Source organism: Zosterops lateralis (genome assembly GCF_965231275.1).
Source record: "Zosterops lateralis genome assembly, chromosome: 6".
In the NCBI taxonomy this organism is placed as follows: domain Eukaryota; kingdom Metazoa; phylum Chordata; class Aves; order Passeriformes; family Zosteropidae; genus Zosterops; species Zosterops lateralis.
In genome coordinates, this window is record NC_139761.1 from 52153062 (window position 1) to 52171480 (window position 18419).

General features: G+C 41.1%; 1 protein-coding gene across 1 annotated transcript in view; it reads left to right on the plus strand.

The window, feature by feature from the left end:
• The window catches only part of SWAP70 (switching B cell complex subunit SWAP70), a 34466-nt gene that overhangs the window by 5034 nt on the left and 11013 nt on the right, over positions 1-18419 (plus strand). Inside the window, exons 2-4 of the mRNA XM_083864169.1 lie at positions 3356-3496; positions 8209-8382; positions 16139-16366. Of these exons, the coding sequence (XP_083720295.1) occupies positions 3356-3496; positions 8209-8382; positions 16139-16366 (543 nt within the window). The remainder of the gene's footprint in view (positions 1-3355; positions 3497-8208; positions 8383-16138; positions 16367-18419) is intronic.

The window sequence follows — 18419 nt, forward strand, 5'->3', positions numbered from 1 at the left end:
TGGGAAGACCCCCCTGAAAGATGGAAAAGAAAAAGAGAGAACTACCAAGAAGCTGACAATAGCTGCTGCAGGATTAGTCTGCCCTGGTAATGCTCCCACTGTCATCTGGGCCAAATTTTTGTGCTGAGCAGTAAGTAGTCTAGCAGATCCTCCCTCTCCCTGTAGAAATGCAGATCACTTTTATGGACATGCTTAAATGGAACTACTCACATGGGAACAATTCCACACGTGCTGAAAGTTTTGGAAAATGGGAACTCAAGAGGGGAGCGGCTCTGGCAGAGTAGACCTGAAGGTAAAACAGCATGAAACAGGGCATAAATAAAGTAAATCCAAAGTCTGTGATGACCTTTGGCGTTCAGCTTGCTTGTATTTGGAACAGAACACCTTCAGTGTTCCCAGGGAAAGATGAGATGCCACCAGGCATCTTTCTTACAAAACTTTTCCTTGAAAATGAGGGAGTTGTTGTACCCAGAGTGCACTGGTATCATGAACCCCTTGACTGCTTGTGCTGTCTCACACTCCAGTTTGGGGACCCCCCTGTACCCCCGTGCTGCAGCAGAGATGAGTCTGGGCTGGGGCAGGAGTTGCCTTTGGCACGAAGAGCGTGATAAATGTGGAAGGATAAAGCTGCCTGGCAACCCTGTGGGCCCTGGGGAAATAATCCTGACTGGTGCAAAACTTCCTCACGGTTCATGCAGCTTCTGCAAGGCAAGGTAATTTTTTTGTACCCCAGTTAACCCAGTGCTCAGCTATTTGTTGTTTGTTGTTATTTTTTAAAATTGTTAATTAACATAGAGCATCTTCTGGTCCAGCTAATGTGATTTGAGAGAACAAAACCAAATGAGACCTCAGGGCAGAATTTTTCTGGCTTACCCTGCAAGGGAAGAATTCAGCTGGCGCTTGGCTGCCTTAGAGAGTGGCAGGCTTTGGCAGGCGCCGAGGAATTTCCTGAGTTATGAAAAGAGAGCTCTGGGCACCAGAGAGATTGCAGATAAGGCAGGTCTTAGAAAATCATTGAAAGTGGAATTCTTTCCTGGGAAGTTGGTCACTTGATGTGGAAACCACCTAGGTTTCTGACAGACCAGGCACAGCAAGAACACAAAAAAAAAAAAAAAAAAAAAAAAAAAAAAGGAGAGGACAAATTATGTAGAAAGAACATGATAAGAAAGTGTTTTATTTAGATTTTTAAGTTGCTTTGGTAGTAAGATGAAATCAGTCATGCTTTTAGAATATTTTTATTAGCTGAATATTTTTTTAGTTATAGTATTAGCGACTACAGTGTGGTTGGAAAACAATGATCATCGCTCTCAGAAATTCAAGAATCCCTCGGGCTTCTATAAATATCAGCAGAAGCCTTAAATAGAAGGGGAAACACACATGATAGTACATTCCCCCAACCCCATATGTAAGTCACATGGACTCAAATGCTTGATCTGATGTGATGGTTAGAGACAAGAGAGACAAGGATGGGTTGAAGTGAAATATACTGTTGATGGAGAGTGGTGTGAAATGTGACAACTTCTAAACGCTCTTTCACTGCTTTGGGAAGTGCAGCTTTTGTTGGGCTGGGTGGTTTTTATTTTTTATTTTTATTTTTATTTTTTTTTTAATTTCTGCATCTTATTAGCTGTAATGCCTTAGTGTTACCATACATCAGTGAAAATATGTATTTCTTATGGAAACATGTCCTTTTCTAAAACCAAATTTAACTTCAGCAGTATGTAGAGAAGAATTCTCCTCTGAACTGAACATACATCTTGGGCTATCTTTGTAATATTTTCTGCTAACTAACACTTAGATTCTGCTGTCTCCTTATCATGTATCAGAATAGTAAATGTACATTTTCTTTTTTCTTGGGGGCTAGTGTGTGGGGGAAGGCCTAGACATTTTAAGTGTGTAGCTTTGGTTTGATTTCCTAGGCTTTGACAACTTCAGACTTTCACTTCTTGTTCTACAACTACTTTATACTTTACTTTATACTATCTTTATCCACTTCATGTCTACTCACCTAAGTAGACATGCTTATAAGTTTTCTGCACATTTTTTTTACCATTTTCTCTTTGCATCATTTGGATCTGTTTTCTAAAATTCTCTAAAACCCACAAAATTCAGTTGCACTTGGTTCCATGTAGTTGATGTAGTTCGATTTTTAAAAAAGAACTATTATTAGCACTGGCAGCATAAAAAGTGCTGTTATTAGCACTGGCAGCATACTTTTTCAAAAGATGTGATCTGTTTTACCATTTGTGTAATTTTTAGCTGTATTTTTTGCCTTTGTTACATTTTTTTTTTCCATGCAAACCATAACAAGGTGTGTGATATTAAATTCTTAACCCAGCTTATGTTGATGGGACATGATTTCAGTGCTCAGCTCTGCATCGTGCCAAGGGAGAGTTTCCCCAGTGCTTGGGGTGCAGTGAGGCAGCCTGTTCCAGGTCTGACCTGACTCCAGACAGTGTGAGCAGCCAAAGGGAGGGATGGTGCTTTGCCATGTTTTGGGAAGTGCTGGTGGCACAGGAGTTACTCCTGCTCAGGCTCTGCCTTCCATTTGGTACTGAGGTCTTGGTCTGTGCTTGCAAAGCTCAGCTCGAGCTGAAGAAGTTGAGATGTGCTGGCTGCCAGTTAGTTTTTAGTAATTCAGTGCTTCCTTAAAATTAGTCAAGTGTGTAGTCTTCTTCTTGAAGCTCAGTTCTCAAGAACAGACATGTGTGTTTGTGGGTGTCAAGTTCGTGACATACTTCATGCAAATAGCTTTTTAAAATAAAAATTTGAGAAGCACACCTAAGCCCTTCCCCTTTCTGTAGCATTCTTTTCCTTTGCCAACTGAAACATGGGGTCTGTGTTGAGAAGCAGCTCAAAAGCAAGCAGATGAGAGAAATCCATAGTTAATGCATTAATCTGAATAGTCATTTGTTTGTAAATGAAAGCTACACGTTGAGTTGTTTTCTTTGTTACTCATTTTCACTAGATATAAATATTTATCATTTCAAAGGCTAGGTGTTTGTGGCTGTTTTGATAGCTATCTGACTTCACTCTGCAAATATTATTCTGGTGTTCCTGCATGCCTTTCAGCTGCATGGGGTATATGTACAAAGGGGAACTTGTGTGGGTGCATTTGCAGCTCTCTAGGGCTGTACCTCCCTGTGCTTGTATTGCTTCTGGAACATGCAACTCTCCAAAAACATCAAATAAGGATTTTTTAGTTTTGCTTTCTGACAAAACTTCATGGGGCAGAACTTGTGGTGACATCAAAGTGTCACTATGCGCATGGTTTTGGAGTCACAGGTCTGCTGTGGAGGGAACACACCCTGGTTAAGGCTGACAGCAGTGTCACTGGTTTCTCTTCTGTCCTTAGGTCCTTTCTCACAACTTGTGCACTGTGTTAAATGTTCCCCATGATCCAGTGGCCTTGGAAGAGCACTTCAGGGATGATGATGAAGGACCAGTTTCCAATCAGGGTTACATGCCTTACCTAAATAAATTCATCTTGGAAAAGGTAAGTTTTGGATTCTTGTGTTGTGTGCTTTCTTGTATTAGCTTTTGTTGTTAGAGTGTCTTTGCAGTAACTGGTGCATGCAGGAGGCTGCTGCTGGTGTGAAGACACTGGTTGGGAGTGTGTCTGTGGGGTCCTCACAGGGTGGCTACTCTGGAGAGCCTGTGCCTAAAAATGGAAGGGTGCACTTCTCTACCTCTTCTCTCCTTGGTTTCTATTTCCTGTTACATCTGGCCCTTGCCTAAGCTGTGTTCATGCAGAACCATGCTCATATTAGTAGAGCGACTCACCCTGAATTTATCTGAAAGTGTCTGGGAGCTATAGGTTGTCCCACTTTATACTGCAGCTATAACAGAATATTGTCACAGACTCCTTTGCAAACAGAAAGGGTAAAAATACCTTCACTGTTTGTCACAAAGTACTTTAACAAGTAGATCCCTTCAGAGAGTTACAGTGGGTGACATTAGGGCGTGTTGTGAGTTTTGTCTTGCAAGTTCTTTCCTTTCATGTCTGAGCATTCTTCAGTCTTCTGTTGTGCCTGGTTTCAGGAGGAACTCTGGAAAGCCAGCAGAGCTTCCCCTCCTCTCCTCTCCATCGTGTTCTAAAATAGGTGGTCCTTGGGTTGGAAAGTTAAGAAACCCCAGACAATGATCTTCCTGCTTTTTTTCTGTCTTCTGTTCACATACTGGGCTGGACAGCAAAAGCAGCTCGTGTGATGGTGGAAACATCAACACCACTGATTTCTTGTACACTTGAGGGCCAGCCCCAGAAACCCTCAAACTTTGATGTTGTGGCTGCAGAGATACAGGGCTGTTTGCTCTCTTCTGTTATGTGAAAAAGTCCTGAACTGATGTGCTGCAGGGAAGTCCAATGCAGCAGTTGCAGATGGTGCAATCTCCTCAGCCTCATTTGCTGATTTTTGCTCCTTCATTTAATAGTGGTGGAAAATGTGATATATATATATATAATGCAGTCTGGCTGCTTATATCTAGCAGAGACTTATCAGCTTCTCTGAAGCCTCTGTAGTCTGTGTTTCTCTCATACCCAAAGAGTATGAGAAACACCCCTAGAGTGTTCTGTTTGATGTGTGGGAGTTGTTGGCCTTTAATACACATAAAGGTACCTCATTAATGTCTTGGTTGTTTGATGCTGAGGAATCCTGCTTTGTCCCTAAGAAGTTGTGATCTCCTTTCTGCTTCATCTTGGCTATCTGAGATCCTGTGGAGACCAAGCAGTCTTTTTTTCCCCCAAATTCTGGGAAAAAAAAGATAAGGCCTTAATTTATTTTGACCAAAGGATTACAGTGGGAAAGGCTGAACCACAGTGGGTTAATACTCTTTGTAGGCAGTAGCAAGCCATTAAGTAAAGAAAACCCAAAGGAGATATGTATAGCTTTTTTAATATAAAAATGCTTTATTGTTAAAGGGGGGTTCTTGGGAGAATAGTTATGGAAATGAAGAGCAAAGTTGCATTGAGGTAACACTTTTATCTGAAAATGACAGACCTGGCTATGTAAGTAAGTAGGTATGAAAGGGACTGTGTATACTTTCTTGTTTTGTTTTATTCATATACTGATCTGGCTTCCAGTGATTGCCTGGTATATCCATATTATCAGTTAATCTTAAAAGATGAGAGTGTTAAGGAACAGGATTAAATTATATGTAACTTCATGTTGTTTGATCTTGACTAAATGCTTGTAAACAAGAAAATTAGTGAAGTTGTTTGGCCAGAAGACTATCTTTTTGGACAGGAAAAATCTTGACTATGACTTCTTTTAGACATGAGTTTACATCAGTGCCAAAAGGCAGCATGCAGTGGGATGAAGTCACTGATTCATTGCGCGTCTCCTTTGTTTAAAACAAACAAGCAAAAAAAAAAAAAGCAAACAAGAAACTCCTTCTTTATTTTTCCAAGGCGTAATCTGTTATTTTAGATGGGGTGATTGTAGGAAAATTGCCTTTAGTATATTCTAGTAATCAAAGCTACTAAAGAAGGAGTGATGCTTTATACCCCAGATGTTATACAGGATGTTCTCTCAATTTCCAGTCATGCATCTTATGGCAAATTAACTGATTTGAGCAAGAGTCACTGGCACAAGAGAGGTTTTTTGATCTTAAGATATTTTAAAACATTCATAAAATATTTAAAGAATGATCTCTTAAATTTCTTTTTAAATAGTTCTATAACTGTGACAGAATTGTACTGAGAGGACTTTGTAACCTTTGGAAATAACTTCTGTTGTATTCTTAAATACAGTTGTAACTTCTTTTCTTTTTTTTTTTTGGTGCTGACTTACCCTGCAATAAAGCCCCCTTATATAGAACCAAGGAATCATCAAGAAAGGGACAATTGTCAAGAAAGACAAGCTAGTTAAATGAGGTACATTTGCTGGAACTAATTTCCTTTATCCACATAGGTAATTTCAATACATGATTTGAGTAATTAGTATTGCCTGATTGATTTCCAGTGTTATGCATCTTGTTACCCAGCAGACAGATGTATCTGGAATTTTCTTGCATCTGAAACAAAACCTGTCTTGTTCTGTAAATGTCTCTTTGAGAAGAGAGCTGTAATTTGCCAATATAGTGTCTTCATAACTTGTTTTTCTTGGTTTCTTAACCATATTTTAGCATGTTCTGTTATTCACAATGTATATCTTTAAATACCAACTGGAAATGTTTCCTTTTCAGTGATGGCAGTGGTGGTATTTTACAGCAGGCCTTATTTAGAGCAAGGAAGAGTCCTGGTGGGGGCAGACAAAGAAGGACATTGTTCAGACCTCAGGTTATCTCATCTTCCAGGCAACTTCATGAATGCAACTTACACTACCAGTGCTTGTTATATTTTTGGAACTGTTATTTTGGAGAGCCAGGGCTTCTGTGCTGATGTAATTATTGTCCTGTATAATTCCTAAACAGCGTCTCTGTTCTGGATGACTTAGGCCCCACAAAGTCCATTTCAGAATCAAGCCTGGATTCTGAGAAAAGGGCTTACATGTCTAAAGTGGGATTGCTGGCACCACAGGGCCTATTGCCTTGTGGTAAAATGGTTCTGAAACCTCCTGCTCAGGTGCTGCACAGTCCTGGTGGCAGGGCCGTGCTGCAGGTGACCTGGGCTTTGACAGGAGTGTCTGAGGTGCTGCAGTCCTGCTTTGCTGCATTAGCAGAACCCCTGCACCACCAGGACATTGCCAAGGTGGAACTGCTCACCATAGGCTGGGAAAAGGGCTTTTAGAAAAGGAGTCATGGTTCATTGGGCAGGGTGGGGAGGACACAGAAAAAGTACAGGCAAGAGTAGCCAAGAGGTGAAGTGCTGGCAAATAGAAGACAGAAGAAGGAATCCTGACGTTTAGCCCTTCATCCAGAGGGTGTTTGTTTGTTTAGTTGGTGTTTCATTTAAGATCCATGTTTCTTGTGCAGACAAGACAGATGCTGAACTTGTGGCTGTAGCAGCTCTGGCTCCTACAGCTGCCACCTAAGTCAAAGGACAGCTGTAGCCTCTTGCATCTCTTGCATTCATGTTGGTGGCCTCTGAAAGCATGCAAAGTCTATGGTTTTTGTTCACAGTCTCACTTTTATGCCTGGAGACTGTTCTTGGCATCAGGTTGGTTTCTTGTTTACTTCTGTCTTTCTTTTTTTATCTTTTTTTCCCCTCTTTTTCCCCTCCACCCACATCAGTTCATGGGCTTCCCATGTCTGTCATTGACTGTTACAGTGTGGTGAGGTCCATATATCTGACCATTTACCCAACTGGGTAGGAAATCATACAGTTTGCATTAGTGTTCTTGAACCATCTGAGATCTGTGGTTTGGCTTATCATGAAAAAGATCACTGACCATTACTGTTCTCACTACCACAAGAGGTACAAGAACCTGTTTCTTAGATGTGTTTTCCAAAATCTCAAAGGGACTTCCATTAGTGCTGAACTTGCCTTTATCAGTTACACATTGGTAAAGAAATAGGCTTGCTAAATTATGGGGGATAATAAATAGGTTTAATGTGTAACTTAAACAAGGGTTTGAAAACAGAACAGTAAATGAAAGCTCTTGCCTATATAAATAATTCACAGATCTGTAGGTGCAGCTGCTAGGTATGATAAAGGATAATGAAAACAGTAGGAATTTTTGTATCAGTGAGGTGAAGGTTTGCAAGCCTGAGAAAAAGCAAAGATTTTAAGTGGATTAGGATTTGAGGAAAAAAATTATTCTGTGTTTATGAGTACTCTGCAAGAGTTAGTTTGAGTAATGTGAAGTAAAAAGCAAAGGTTCTTCCCAATTGTTGCTCCATTATTGCTTTTAGCATATCCACATGTGGATTTGGCTATGCTGGTTTCCAGGTTTGCTATATAAAATCTCAGTAAGTCACTGCAATAGGAGGGCAGCTGGAACTAAGACAGGAGATGGTTTGGAAGCTGATGTGCTAGAGGAAACACAGAGTGCACTGTAGCCTCCTTTCCATGGAGTCAGGGTATTATTAACTCAACCAGAGATTGAAGGTTGCATGTCAGTTTTGCTAGGAGAAGTTCTTTATTTTACCCCATGCAGGAAGTCAGACTAGGGTTGCTGCAGTGCTCTGTTTGGGCCTTGCTGGTTCGTGCAAACTACAATTTTCTTGCTGCTTTTTGTATGATGAAACCTGATAAACTTTGTCTGTCTGCTATTCTGTGCCATTCATGCATATCAATTTCTTTGTTGTTCTTCAATTTCTTCTCTTTAGGTTCAAGGAAACTTTGACAAAGTTGAATTCAACAGGATGTGCTGGACTCTCTGTGCTAAAAAGAACCTCTCTAAAAGTCCTTTGCTGATTAGCGATGAAGACGCATTTAAAGTGTGGGTTATTTTTAACTTCTTGTCAGAGGACAAATACCCTTTAATCATTGTACCTGAGGAGGTAAGAAACAAAAACTCTTTAACACCAGTTTGCCTAATGTCCCATTTGAACTGTGTTAAGTGTAGTACTCTCTAGAGATTGAAGAGGAAATATTGTTTAATTTAAAATTTTTATTCCCCCTCTTTTAGTATTGTAAGGCCTCAGATGCATTTCTCTGTCTTCCAGGGTGCATATATGGGGATTTCCAGAAGATACTTGAGATATTGATAGCTTTGTGTGTCTGTCATTTAAGCAGCCTGGACTAACAGGATAAATAGGACATGCATGGATGTGGATGTGATCTTTAATCACTGCACTTGCTTATAGGTGGTTACAATTTTGCAAGGTCAATACATCCATGTGATTCTGAAAAAAAAAATGCCCTCATCTGTTTGTGTTATTGTGACTTACAAGATGAGTCTTCAGTATCATGTCACTCTCCTGATGGAAAGGACAGTACAAAATTTTCTGATGGTTTCTGTTTCTGATCAAAACCAGCCAGCCCCTGAACACTCTTGCTTGAAATGTCTGAAGGAATAATACCAGAGACATCTCTTTATACTTTTAGTTCATGGACAAGTATTGACAGCACTCAAATAGGTATTTTAACCCTAAAGCAAGATTTTGCTATCTCCACTATTTTCCCCTTTGGGATGGGTGGTGAAAGAAGTAGAAAGATCAGAACGGTTGGCATAAATCATCCCTTGCAAAACTGTGTACACATATCCCCTGGGTTTGCAGTTCGGCACTGGAGGACTGAATAATAAATATCTGCAATTTGTTGAACAGCCAGGGATCAAAACAGTCTGATTAACAGGCCACTAACAACATAACTGTGGGACTCCAAGGTGTTGTGCCAAACCCTCAAGTACAGATAACTCTCCTATCAAAATAAACTGTTCTGTTCTGCTTTCTCACTCACTTTTTAGCAGGAGACTTTCACTGTATACATTTCTGCTTTTGCCAGACTGCCCCATACCAGGGCCCTACCTGGCATGCTGCATTCCCATGAGAAATGAGACTGTCTTCCTGCTTGCTTTCCCCTTTGTTTCTGTTGGTTCTGGGAAACAGGGATCAAAAGCTAAGACAGCTCCTTTCTTAGTAGTGCCAAATTTGGCTTGGGTAGGTCAGAGTCACTAATAAATGCCAAAACTGGGACTCAAATCCAGAAGTCTCTGGGTTGTCAGTGTGTTCCCCACTGTGCAGCCTGGCTTACCTGTGGGCAGACATTTCACATCTCCTAAACTCTAATTTGCTGGCATGGTTAAAAGCTTCAGCCCTGCCAGCTCTGGGGCGTTGCTCCCCACTCCTCACCAAGCAAGCCCCAGATTGGTGCTGCCTGCTGTGGCTGCTGCCAGGTAATGGTGTCTGTGTGTTGGCAGATGTGCTGCAGAGTCAGCACTGAGCTGAGGTTTTCCAGATTTTGTATGTGCTGTTGTTTGCTTTCCTTCCCATCCTTAATGGCCAGGTTAACCTGCATTGCTCTTCTACTTGGATTATTTTAAAAATTCTGATTGTGGATCTGTGTCTGCACCTCCTCGATTACAGCGAGATTTAAATTGTGCAGTTTGTTTAAAGAGAGCTTACAGAGCCTGACTGACAAAGAAAGGCTGCTCTGTTCTTATCATATACAATGCCTGTATTCACCTCACCTTCACTCAGACCACACAGGTAATGTAATCAGCCTCTGGAGGAATGCTGTCTGTTGAACACACTCCTTTCTGGTTTGCACTGGTCCTGCATCAAGGTCTCTGTACTTCTGGAAAATTTTCCATTTACTCATCTACTCTGTGCGTAAAATTCCCAGAGTAAAAATGCGAAGTCTTAATTTCAGCCAGTTTTGCTTTTTCCTCCAATGTTTTGTATCTGCCTTTTTTACAAAATGGCTTTTCAGGTCATGTATAAAGTGAGGGGATTTTTACAAAGTGAAGGAGAGAAGAAGGATGGAAGCTCTGCTGTTTGTGATGTTGATATTTTGCTGAGAGCAGTGTAAATCTCTCATGTGTGACTACAGCTTCCCACCCAGGGAGCAGGCTCTCCTGCCCTGCCCAACTGCTGCTCTTATCGTTGGCTGAGAATATTGCAACACACAATCCACTGCAGTTTCTGGCTTAGAGATCCAGCTGTTCGTGTGGGATCCAACTGTTTCCCCTCCTCCCTCCCTTCCACATTGCTGGCTTTTGTTTTGGATTTTTTTGGAGTTTTTTTCCACTTTATAAGTAGCTGAGAAACTTGACACATACTTTCAGGTTGGAAGGATAAAGATTTTTGCATCCTATCTTGAACATTACAAGACTTCTTTAGTCTCTAGTTAATGTATTAATACAACTTCATATAGCTGTCAGAATGCCTTTTCTTCCTCCTTGGAGCAGCTGCTGTTTGAGACATGCTTGGGAGTCTGAATTTCCTCTTTTTTTTCTTTTTTTTTTGTAATTTTTAAAATAAGGTAAGTGGTTTCTGCAGTCATTTCATAGATTTCATATCTCATATCTGGAAAAGCCTCCTGCTTGAGTGCAGTTTCACCTTATTTGCACTGTGCTGACTAAATACTGAAGGTGCTGTCTTCCCTTCTTGCCCGTGTCATGTACTTTTTGCACTGGTGCTGCTGTGCTGGGCCTTTCCTTTTAGCCAGCTGAATTTAGTGGTGCTGTTACTCCCAGCTGCAAAGTGTAAGTCTTCATTCCCTGCCCAGGTGCTGAATGGGCAGCAAATGGGGAATGGCTGCAGCTCATCCAGAGAAGGAAAAAGAGGCTACTTTGGAAAGGATTCAGAGATGCAGGCTGGGAAGAGCTTTAGAAAGAGGAAAGGAGTTACTAGGGGAGAATCTGAAAGTGGTGGAGAGATGTTGCAAGGGCCAGAAGTAGCCTATTCAGCAGAGGCCAGGCTGAAAGCCAGAGGCAATGACTGGCCTGTGCTCCTCACCTGCCCTGGAAGCAGGGATGTCAGCCCTGCACTTGAGGGAGATAAAGTTTGTAAAATCCACTGTGGAGAAGGGATTGGGTTGGGGTGTGCAGTTTTGGAATGTGACTTCAGGCTTGAGAGGACCCCTCTGTGTTACAGGGAGAAGACAGGGGACACAGAGACAGGAGCTGGTGGCTACAGGGGGCACTGGGCACAGCTGGTGATGGCCTTGCACTCCAGTGTTCCTTCTGCTGCCTACTGCTGGGCAGCTGAGAGCACTTGGAAGAGCTGAGAAGGATCAGAGATCCATGAATGTCTATTGTGCAGAGGTGCTTATGTGCCAAGGCAGAAAGCAGGGACCGGGTGGAAGCTCCCTCTCCTCCCCACAGGCAGGTTTTCCATTAGATCATCTGAGATGCAGACATCCGAGTGTATGTTTCCTTCAGTTCTTGCAGGCATTACCTCTTCCATGAGAAGGATAAAATGAAGGAAAAAAGGTGCAGAGAACCGAAGCCCTAAGAGGAGAAATATTTCTATTTTGTCATGAGCTTTTCTTACAAGTCACCTCTTCGTTGTTACAGACTCATTTGTGTGTCTTGGTATTTTTTAACCAAACATTTTCTGTTTTATAAAAAGGTTTTGAAGCACTTCCCCTTTCTTATTTCTGGCCATGTGACTGCAGCCTTGGGAATGCTTTATCGCCCGAGAGCTGGGGTGTGTGGTTAGTTGGCTTTCTGGGCCATTCTTCATGGTGAAATTCAGAGACAGGCACACTGCAAACTGCATACTCAGTGTTGTAATCCAGTGTTCACAGTTTATTTCAAATAAGCCAAACGTATTTGCTGCTTTTGCCTTCGTGAGGAAAGATTTGTACAGTGATTTTTCACATGTCCTCTAGTTTTCAAATTTATTACAAGACAGCATTTCTAATCCTCCAAAGAGGACTAAGCCTTGCGTGGCTTTTTGTGCATGCCAAATGAAGTGATGTTTTCTTAGCCTGAGGAGGTGAGAATCTGATCCAGTGGTGATTCTTCTGGAATATGTTTTTTGACCATGTTTGCTTCCTTGTTCTGCATTCTAGTACCAGAAACTGAAACAGTGAATGAAATACTGGGAATTGACCCTTGGCCCTTCAAAAATGGCATCAAAACTGATAGAAAAAGAATGAAAGCTGCTTGTGTGGGGTTTTAATTGACTCATGATCTTGAAAAGTTGATGACAGTGGTTAGGAAGATTTTTAGTCACTTCCATCAGTCACGTGCTTAGGAAGACTTGCATCAGTTCTTCCCATTTCACTGCCTTCTTCCTTGATTGCTGCATGAAATACAGTTTTCAGCTCACACAGCAGGTTGTTTCTTGAGTTGACTTTTACTTCACATAACACTGGTTTAATTTGGGAAAAAGAAGAAACAAGGTAGTGACTTAACACTGGATAATGAACATGGTTTTTGCTGGTGGAAAGGAAGAAACAAATATTTGACTTTAAAGTAAGTGATGTTCTGATGGGATGAAGAAAAGGAGTTGATGATGACTGTGAGAGGGGCTATGACTGCTTTCATGGCTGTGGCCCAGTAACACACACTGCCACAGAATTCTGTACAATGTGAGTAGACTTTTGACATCTGCTCTGTTAATATCACAAACCTTATTTGAATAATGTGAACCAGAATAGCTTTGTCTGCTGTGCTCTGCTGGGCATGAAGGCCTCCTTGGCATTATTTTTGTCATTCTAAGAGACCCACTCGTATATCAGAAAAATGTGTGAAGAATCCATGATGCTTCATTCCCCATGGAAGCAGGAATATCAGGAAAAGGAAAACAAATGGACACTGAAACATGAGGAAAAGAAAGGGCACTCTGAAAGAAGCTCCCAAACAGACTCATGTTAGAGCTCTGTTCTTTGTTATTATTTTTGATTTCTCTTGGCAAAATTCTGGCTGAAAAGTTTGTTGATTTGAGATGGAAGCTGGTTTTGGTACTGTGGAGCCAGTGGGTCCCTACCGGTGTATGCAGTGTTAACAACTCCCTGGTATTTTTGCACCTGTATTTTGCATACTTTTGACCTGAAAGCAAAGTCCCCTCAGAATAGCAGCAAATGTCACTTCACTTTTGCTTTTCAACATTGCCTTTTAACCACAAGAAGAGGTTATATTTGAGACAGGAGACTTAATTTGTCAGTTATTTGCTGGGTTGATATGTCTCTGTGGAGGAGGGAAAATGTCATTTGCTCTCAGAGGTTCCTCATTTGAGCACCTAATGAGTGGTCCCTGTTTGCTTTCACACTGGTGCAGCTTATTTCTTTGTATTTACCTCAGACTTCCATATTCATACTGTGCAAAAGTCACTGTTGCTGTTGAGCAGATGTATCAGATAAAGTTATTCTGGGAACTTTGGTTAGCCATTGTACGTGACTGAATTCAAGATAAACCTTTAAATTTTTTTTTTTTAAGTTTAGAAATTGAATTGTAACATCCACAGTAATTTTTCAGTTGAGAAGAGTTAATGTATTTTAATATGTGTATTTTATGTACTTCAGTGGGATTATGGGATATTTGTGGTCGTGTAAGTGACTTGTAGATGGGATTAACAGGCTTTAATGGTTAAATCTATTCTATGAACCCAAATAAAATATATACAAATAACACTAAAGGAAACAACGTGTTGACTTATTTTTAGTGTATGATAAGGTGTACTAGCCAAGAGTTTTGCATTGCATCATTTCCAGACCATTAGTTTGATTCACATTTTATTTATATGACTTGAGCAAAAATCAAAAAAAAATAATTCAGGTATGCTCTTTTGTGTGTGTGTGTTCCATTGTCTGCAAGTGAGACTTGGTACTTTTAGATAATTAACCAAAGGAATTTGAGAGCTGCCTCAAGCAGTGTGAGAGGTTGTAAAATTCTGGAACAATGCATTTTAAAGTTAGAGTTCATATTTTAAAATATTTTTTTATTATTATTACTATGTAGCATTTTGGCAGTTGTATTATCTACCTAATTAAGTCTGAGTTATTTTAGCTTTCCTTCCAGCTAAAGTCTAGGATCATAGTTCAGAATTGATGCCACTCAAAAGGAATGAGCAGAGTGGCAGAATGTGTTTTGAACATGGGTAAAAAAAAAAATCGAGATTTTAGGAGATTTGCTTTGAAACAGCTTTTCAGTGCTCCTGTTCTTGCACTCTGTGGAGGCTTTTTTGGGGTTGTTTTTTTTTTTTTCTACAAAACTTGTCTAGAGTAGGAAGTAAGCTGCTTCCTGCCCTTAACTGAATACTGAGGATTTATGGTAGTCTGTGCTTGAAAGCCTTGAATTATTTTTTTAACTTAAGGATTTTGGAGTGTGAAAATCAGCAAAGTTTATTTTAAAGACTGTGAGTTTGATTGCCACTTCTGCAGAGGCCTCTGTTAGACCATATCTTTGCTAGTACAAACTGCATGAAGAGCTAAAAGATACTGCAGTGTCTTATTCAGTGAAGCTGAAATTAAAAACAATGCTCTCTACAGTTTCTGGAGGCATATTCTGGGCCTGGCTGGGCTGTCTTCTCCTAAGAGAGACTTGAGGAGGATGTGACAGCCACAGCTTGGAGGTGTGTGCACTTCCCGTTCATTCAGTGGAGCAGGACCTTTCCTCCTGGCACGGCAGCAGCTTTGCAGCTTCTCCATTTTGCTGTAGCTTTACCCATGTGCTCCTGGACAAGGGGCTGTGACACCAAGAGAGTCATTGAGCTGAAATAGTGGGAAAAGCACATCCATCTGCAGGGTGAATTTGGGAGTTTACTGTTCTGCTCCACACTTGTGTATCCTGTCCATAGACATGAGGGAAAGGAAGGCATTTGTTTGGCTGTGCCTGTTGCAGGAGAGAGAAGCAGTAGTCATAATATTAGTATGTGTGCTGCATCAAAACCTCGAGGCCTGGGAGTCCTCGTGGTGAAATGTGTGGAGGGACAAAAACAGTTCTTTATTTCTTTGTACTCCCAAATCTCTTGTGTAAACTTGTGTGCGCTCAAAATCCTATTAGACCAGCTAAAAGGTGACTCTGAGCTGTGGCAGGAAGCCCCTCAGCAATTATTTTGTTTAGAGTCATTACAAGCATTTTGCATGTGCTCAAAGCTGTAGATGAGCTTAGTTTAAAATACTGCAAATGAACAGTGATGAGTTTAAAACCAACATAAAAAACAGACTAAAGAACCTCAGCCTTCTTTTCTTCTTTTTTTCATTCTTGTGTTTGTTTTGACTAGTGTTACCGGTGTTATTATCCTGTGCATGGTAATGCTTACAGAGTGATGAAAGATTAAAGGACAAGGACAGTTTATTTGGGAAACAAAAGCAGATGTGAAAGATTTGTTCTTTTATTTCTTTTGATACAACTGTCAGGATTGTGTCCAGGGATGGAGAGCCTGAGAAGCAGAGAAGAGGGATCAGGTGTAGATCATACCTTGGTCATTTTTCATTTCACTTCTAGTCCAAATGACCTTCTTTTCTTATTTTTTTTTATAATTTGTTTGCTTTTTGCTTACAAGAATACTTTCTGAAACCTCTCACTTTCTCACAGTTCAGTCATCACAGTTTGGAAGCCGTTACAGGGAAGGTCCCATGTGTTCTGTAGGAATCTGAAATATTAAATGAGGCTGTCAGGTTCAATTCTTTGTTTTGCTGTGAAGAGAGTAGCTGAGGGACGGGCTTGGCAGTCAAGAGTTCAGCTGAGACAGGAGCTTAAAACCTTTGTTAATCAAACCACCTACGTTTAGGGGCCTACATGTGAGCACAGGAAACTCGCTGTAATGGGAGTCTCTGGAGAAGCTTCATTTATAGCTCCAAAACACTTGACTTCCATGCCTGCTGTGCAACTGATGGCTTTCTGTTTGTGTTTCTGCACAGATTGAGTATTTGCTTAAAAAAATCACCGAAGCCATGGGAGCAGGCTGGCAGCAAGAGCAGTTTGACCATTACAAGATTGCTCTCAACACCAGTCGAGAGGGTCTCTCTGCGTGGGAGCTGATCGACCTCATCGGGAGTGGGCAGTTCAGTAAAGGAATGGACAGGCAGACAGTGTCCATGGCAATCAATGAAGTCTTTAATGAGCTCATACTGGATGTCCTCAAGCAGGTAAGAACCACAGAGAACTAATGTTTTAAAGTAGAATGTTTGACTGCTTTAATTAGAAAATGTTCAATTTGTGTTTAAATTTCTTTACCCTATTGAATGATGACCAGGAGGAAATTAGGTAAATTATCTATAAGAGTTCTTTAATATGAATTAATTTTTATAAAATAAATTGTGCTGCTATCCAGAATGTTGCAATTGTAGCCGTATTATGAATCAGTTACTTCTTGGAAGTGCTTGATTTTAGAAAGTGAAAGAAGTGGGGTCTGACTTGAATTATGGCCTTTTTTACACTAGTACCAGCTGCTTGTTAGTTCACAGAACAGCTACATCATGCTCTCAGTTTTGGTGACAGCTCTTCAGTCTTTGGACATGCCTTTCTGTAGTTTGAGTTATGCTGTAGGAAATGCAGCTGTGCTGGGCACCACCTCTGCATTCAGACAAGGGGGTCTGGACCAGAGTGTTACTCCAGCTGAAAGGTTGGCTTCTCAAGTGCCCCCCTTCAACAGGCAAAAAGGTGTTGGAAGAGCTCCAGAGGGCTCTCTCTTCTTGTTCTGCTTAGCAGGCTACGTGATTGACAACTTATTTACCTGCACTCAGGCTCCAGAAGTCATGCTGGCCTTTGTATTCTTAGCAAACTTCTTTCTTCAGATTTCCAGTGACTGGATTATCAGTTTAGGACTGCTTTTAAAAACTGTATTTCTTTCATGGGAATTGGAAGTACCACAAGGACCTGAGGGGTCACAGCAGAGTTTACCTAGAGAGCTCTTTAAAATTGACTTTTACCTGACAAGAGAATTTTTTTCATCTTTGATTTCTTGGTGAGGAGAGAAGCAAAGGCTTTCTTGGCAGGCTTTCCTAAGCTGTTCTGAAGAAACCATCAGAAAGTCTTGGCACAGGAAATTCTTTCAGAATACCCACAGAACAATGCAGAAGTCTATTTTTATTAACTGCTGGTTGCCTGTTGGAGGTGAGGGCTGGGGGCACACACACAGAGTCAGTTGAGGGCAAAATGAAGTCATTCTGTTTGATACCAGAAAAATAAATTAACCACTGTCAGTTCAGTTCTGCTTGAAACTTGTGAGGAAATCGGATTTCTTTTCAGTTTTGATACTTCATTGTGTGTCTTCCCCCACACCTTTTTGTTTTATTTTGTTTTATGTCTCCTTTCTTTCCTCTTTTGGTGCCTGGGCTTCTTTCTCAAGGATGTCTGAGTGCCTTTGAATGGTTCCTTGACACTTAAAAATAGTTTTGTGTCAAGATTTGGCCCTGTGCCTCCTGAGCAGTTTGGACAGTTACTGGCCCAGTGGAGAGGAGAGTTCTCTGTTGATTTCAGTATCCTGATACCTTGTGCATTCACAGAATTGTCCTGTTTATTGCAGTAATCATATAATTGCTTCAGGGTATTAATGAATGACACATGGCCTCGTAACCAAGTGTCATGCCTTTTTATTGAATGCATCCTGAACCCCTAAGGTTTGTGGTGGGTAGCAGCAATAGTTAAATTTCTGATATTTAGTGTTCTGAAAGATGTGTCCTTTGTGTGATGGTTGGTGTGAAAAAGCTCCTGCTTTTCAAGAGCTCTCAATGGGTTCTTGGAAAGTGAGAAGCAGCTGATACTGAAATAATAGGCAAAGATTTTGCAGAAATTTGAGGGGAATGTATTTGCTTTGAAAGCAAATTTGGTAAGTCAGGAAGGGAAAAAAAAACCCTGGCTCTGACTTGGGCTGTGCAAAGCATGAAAGAGAGAAACTGCAGGAATCCTTCTCATGGCCTTGCAACCACCCAGAGCTCAGACCCGAGTCTGGAGGCGGCAGACAAAGCTGTTTCTCTGTGCATTCCTGCTCTGGAACAGGGGAGTGGGATGGCACCTGGGAATAGGCACGGCCTTGGCTCTGGACACGTTTAAGTGGCTAGAAAAGCTGAGCACAGATAAGCTGTATGTGTAGGGGGTGGCTTGGGGTTTTCTTTGGTTTGTTTTTTAAACAAAAAAGCTTCTTCAACTGTTCTGAATGTTTTCGTTCCCCTCAAACCTGTAGAGAAAGATATCTTTGGT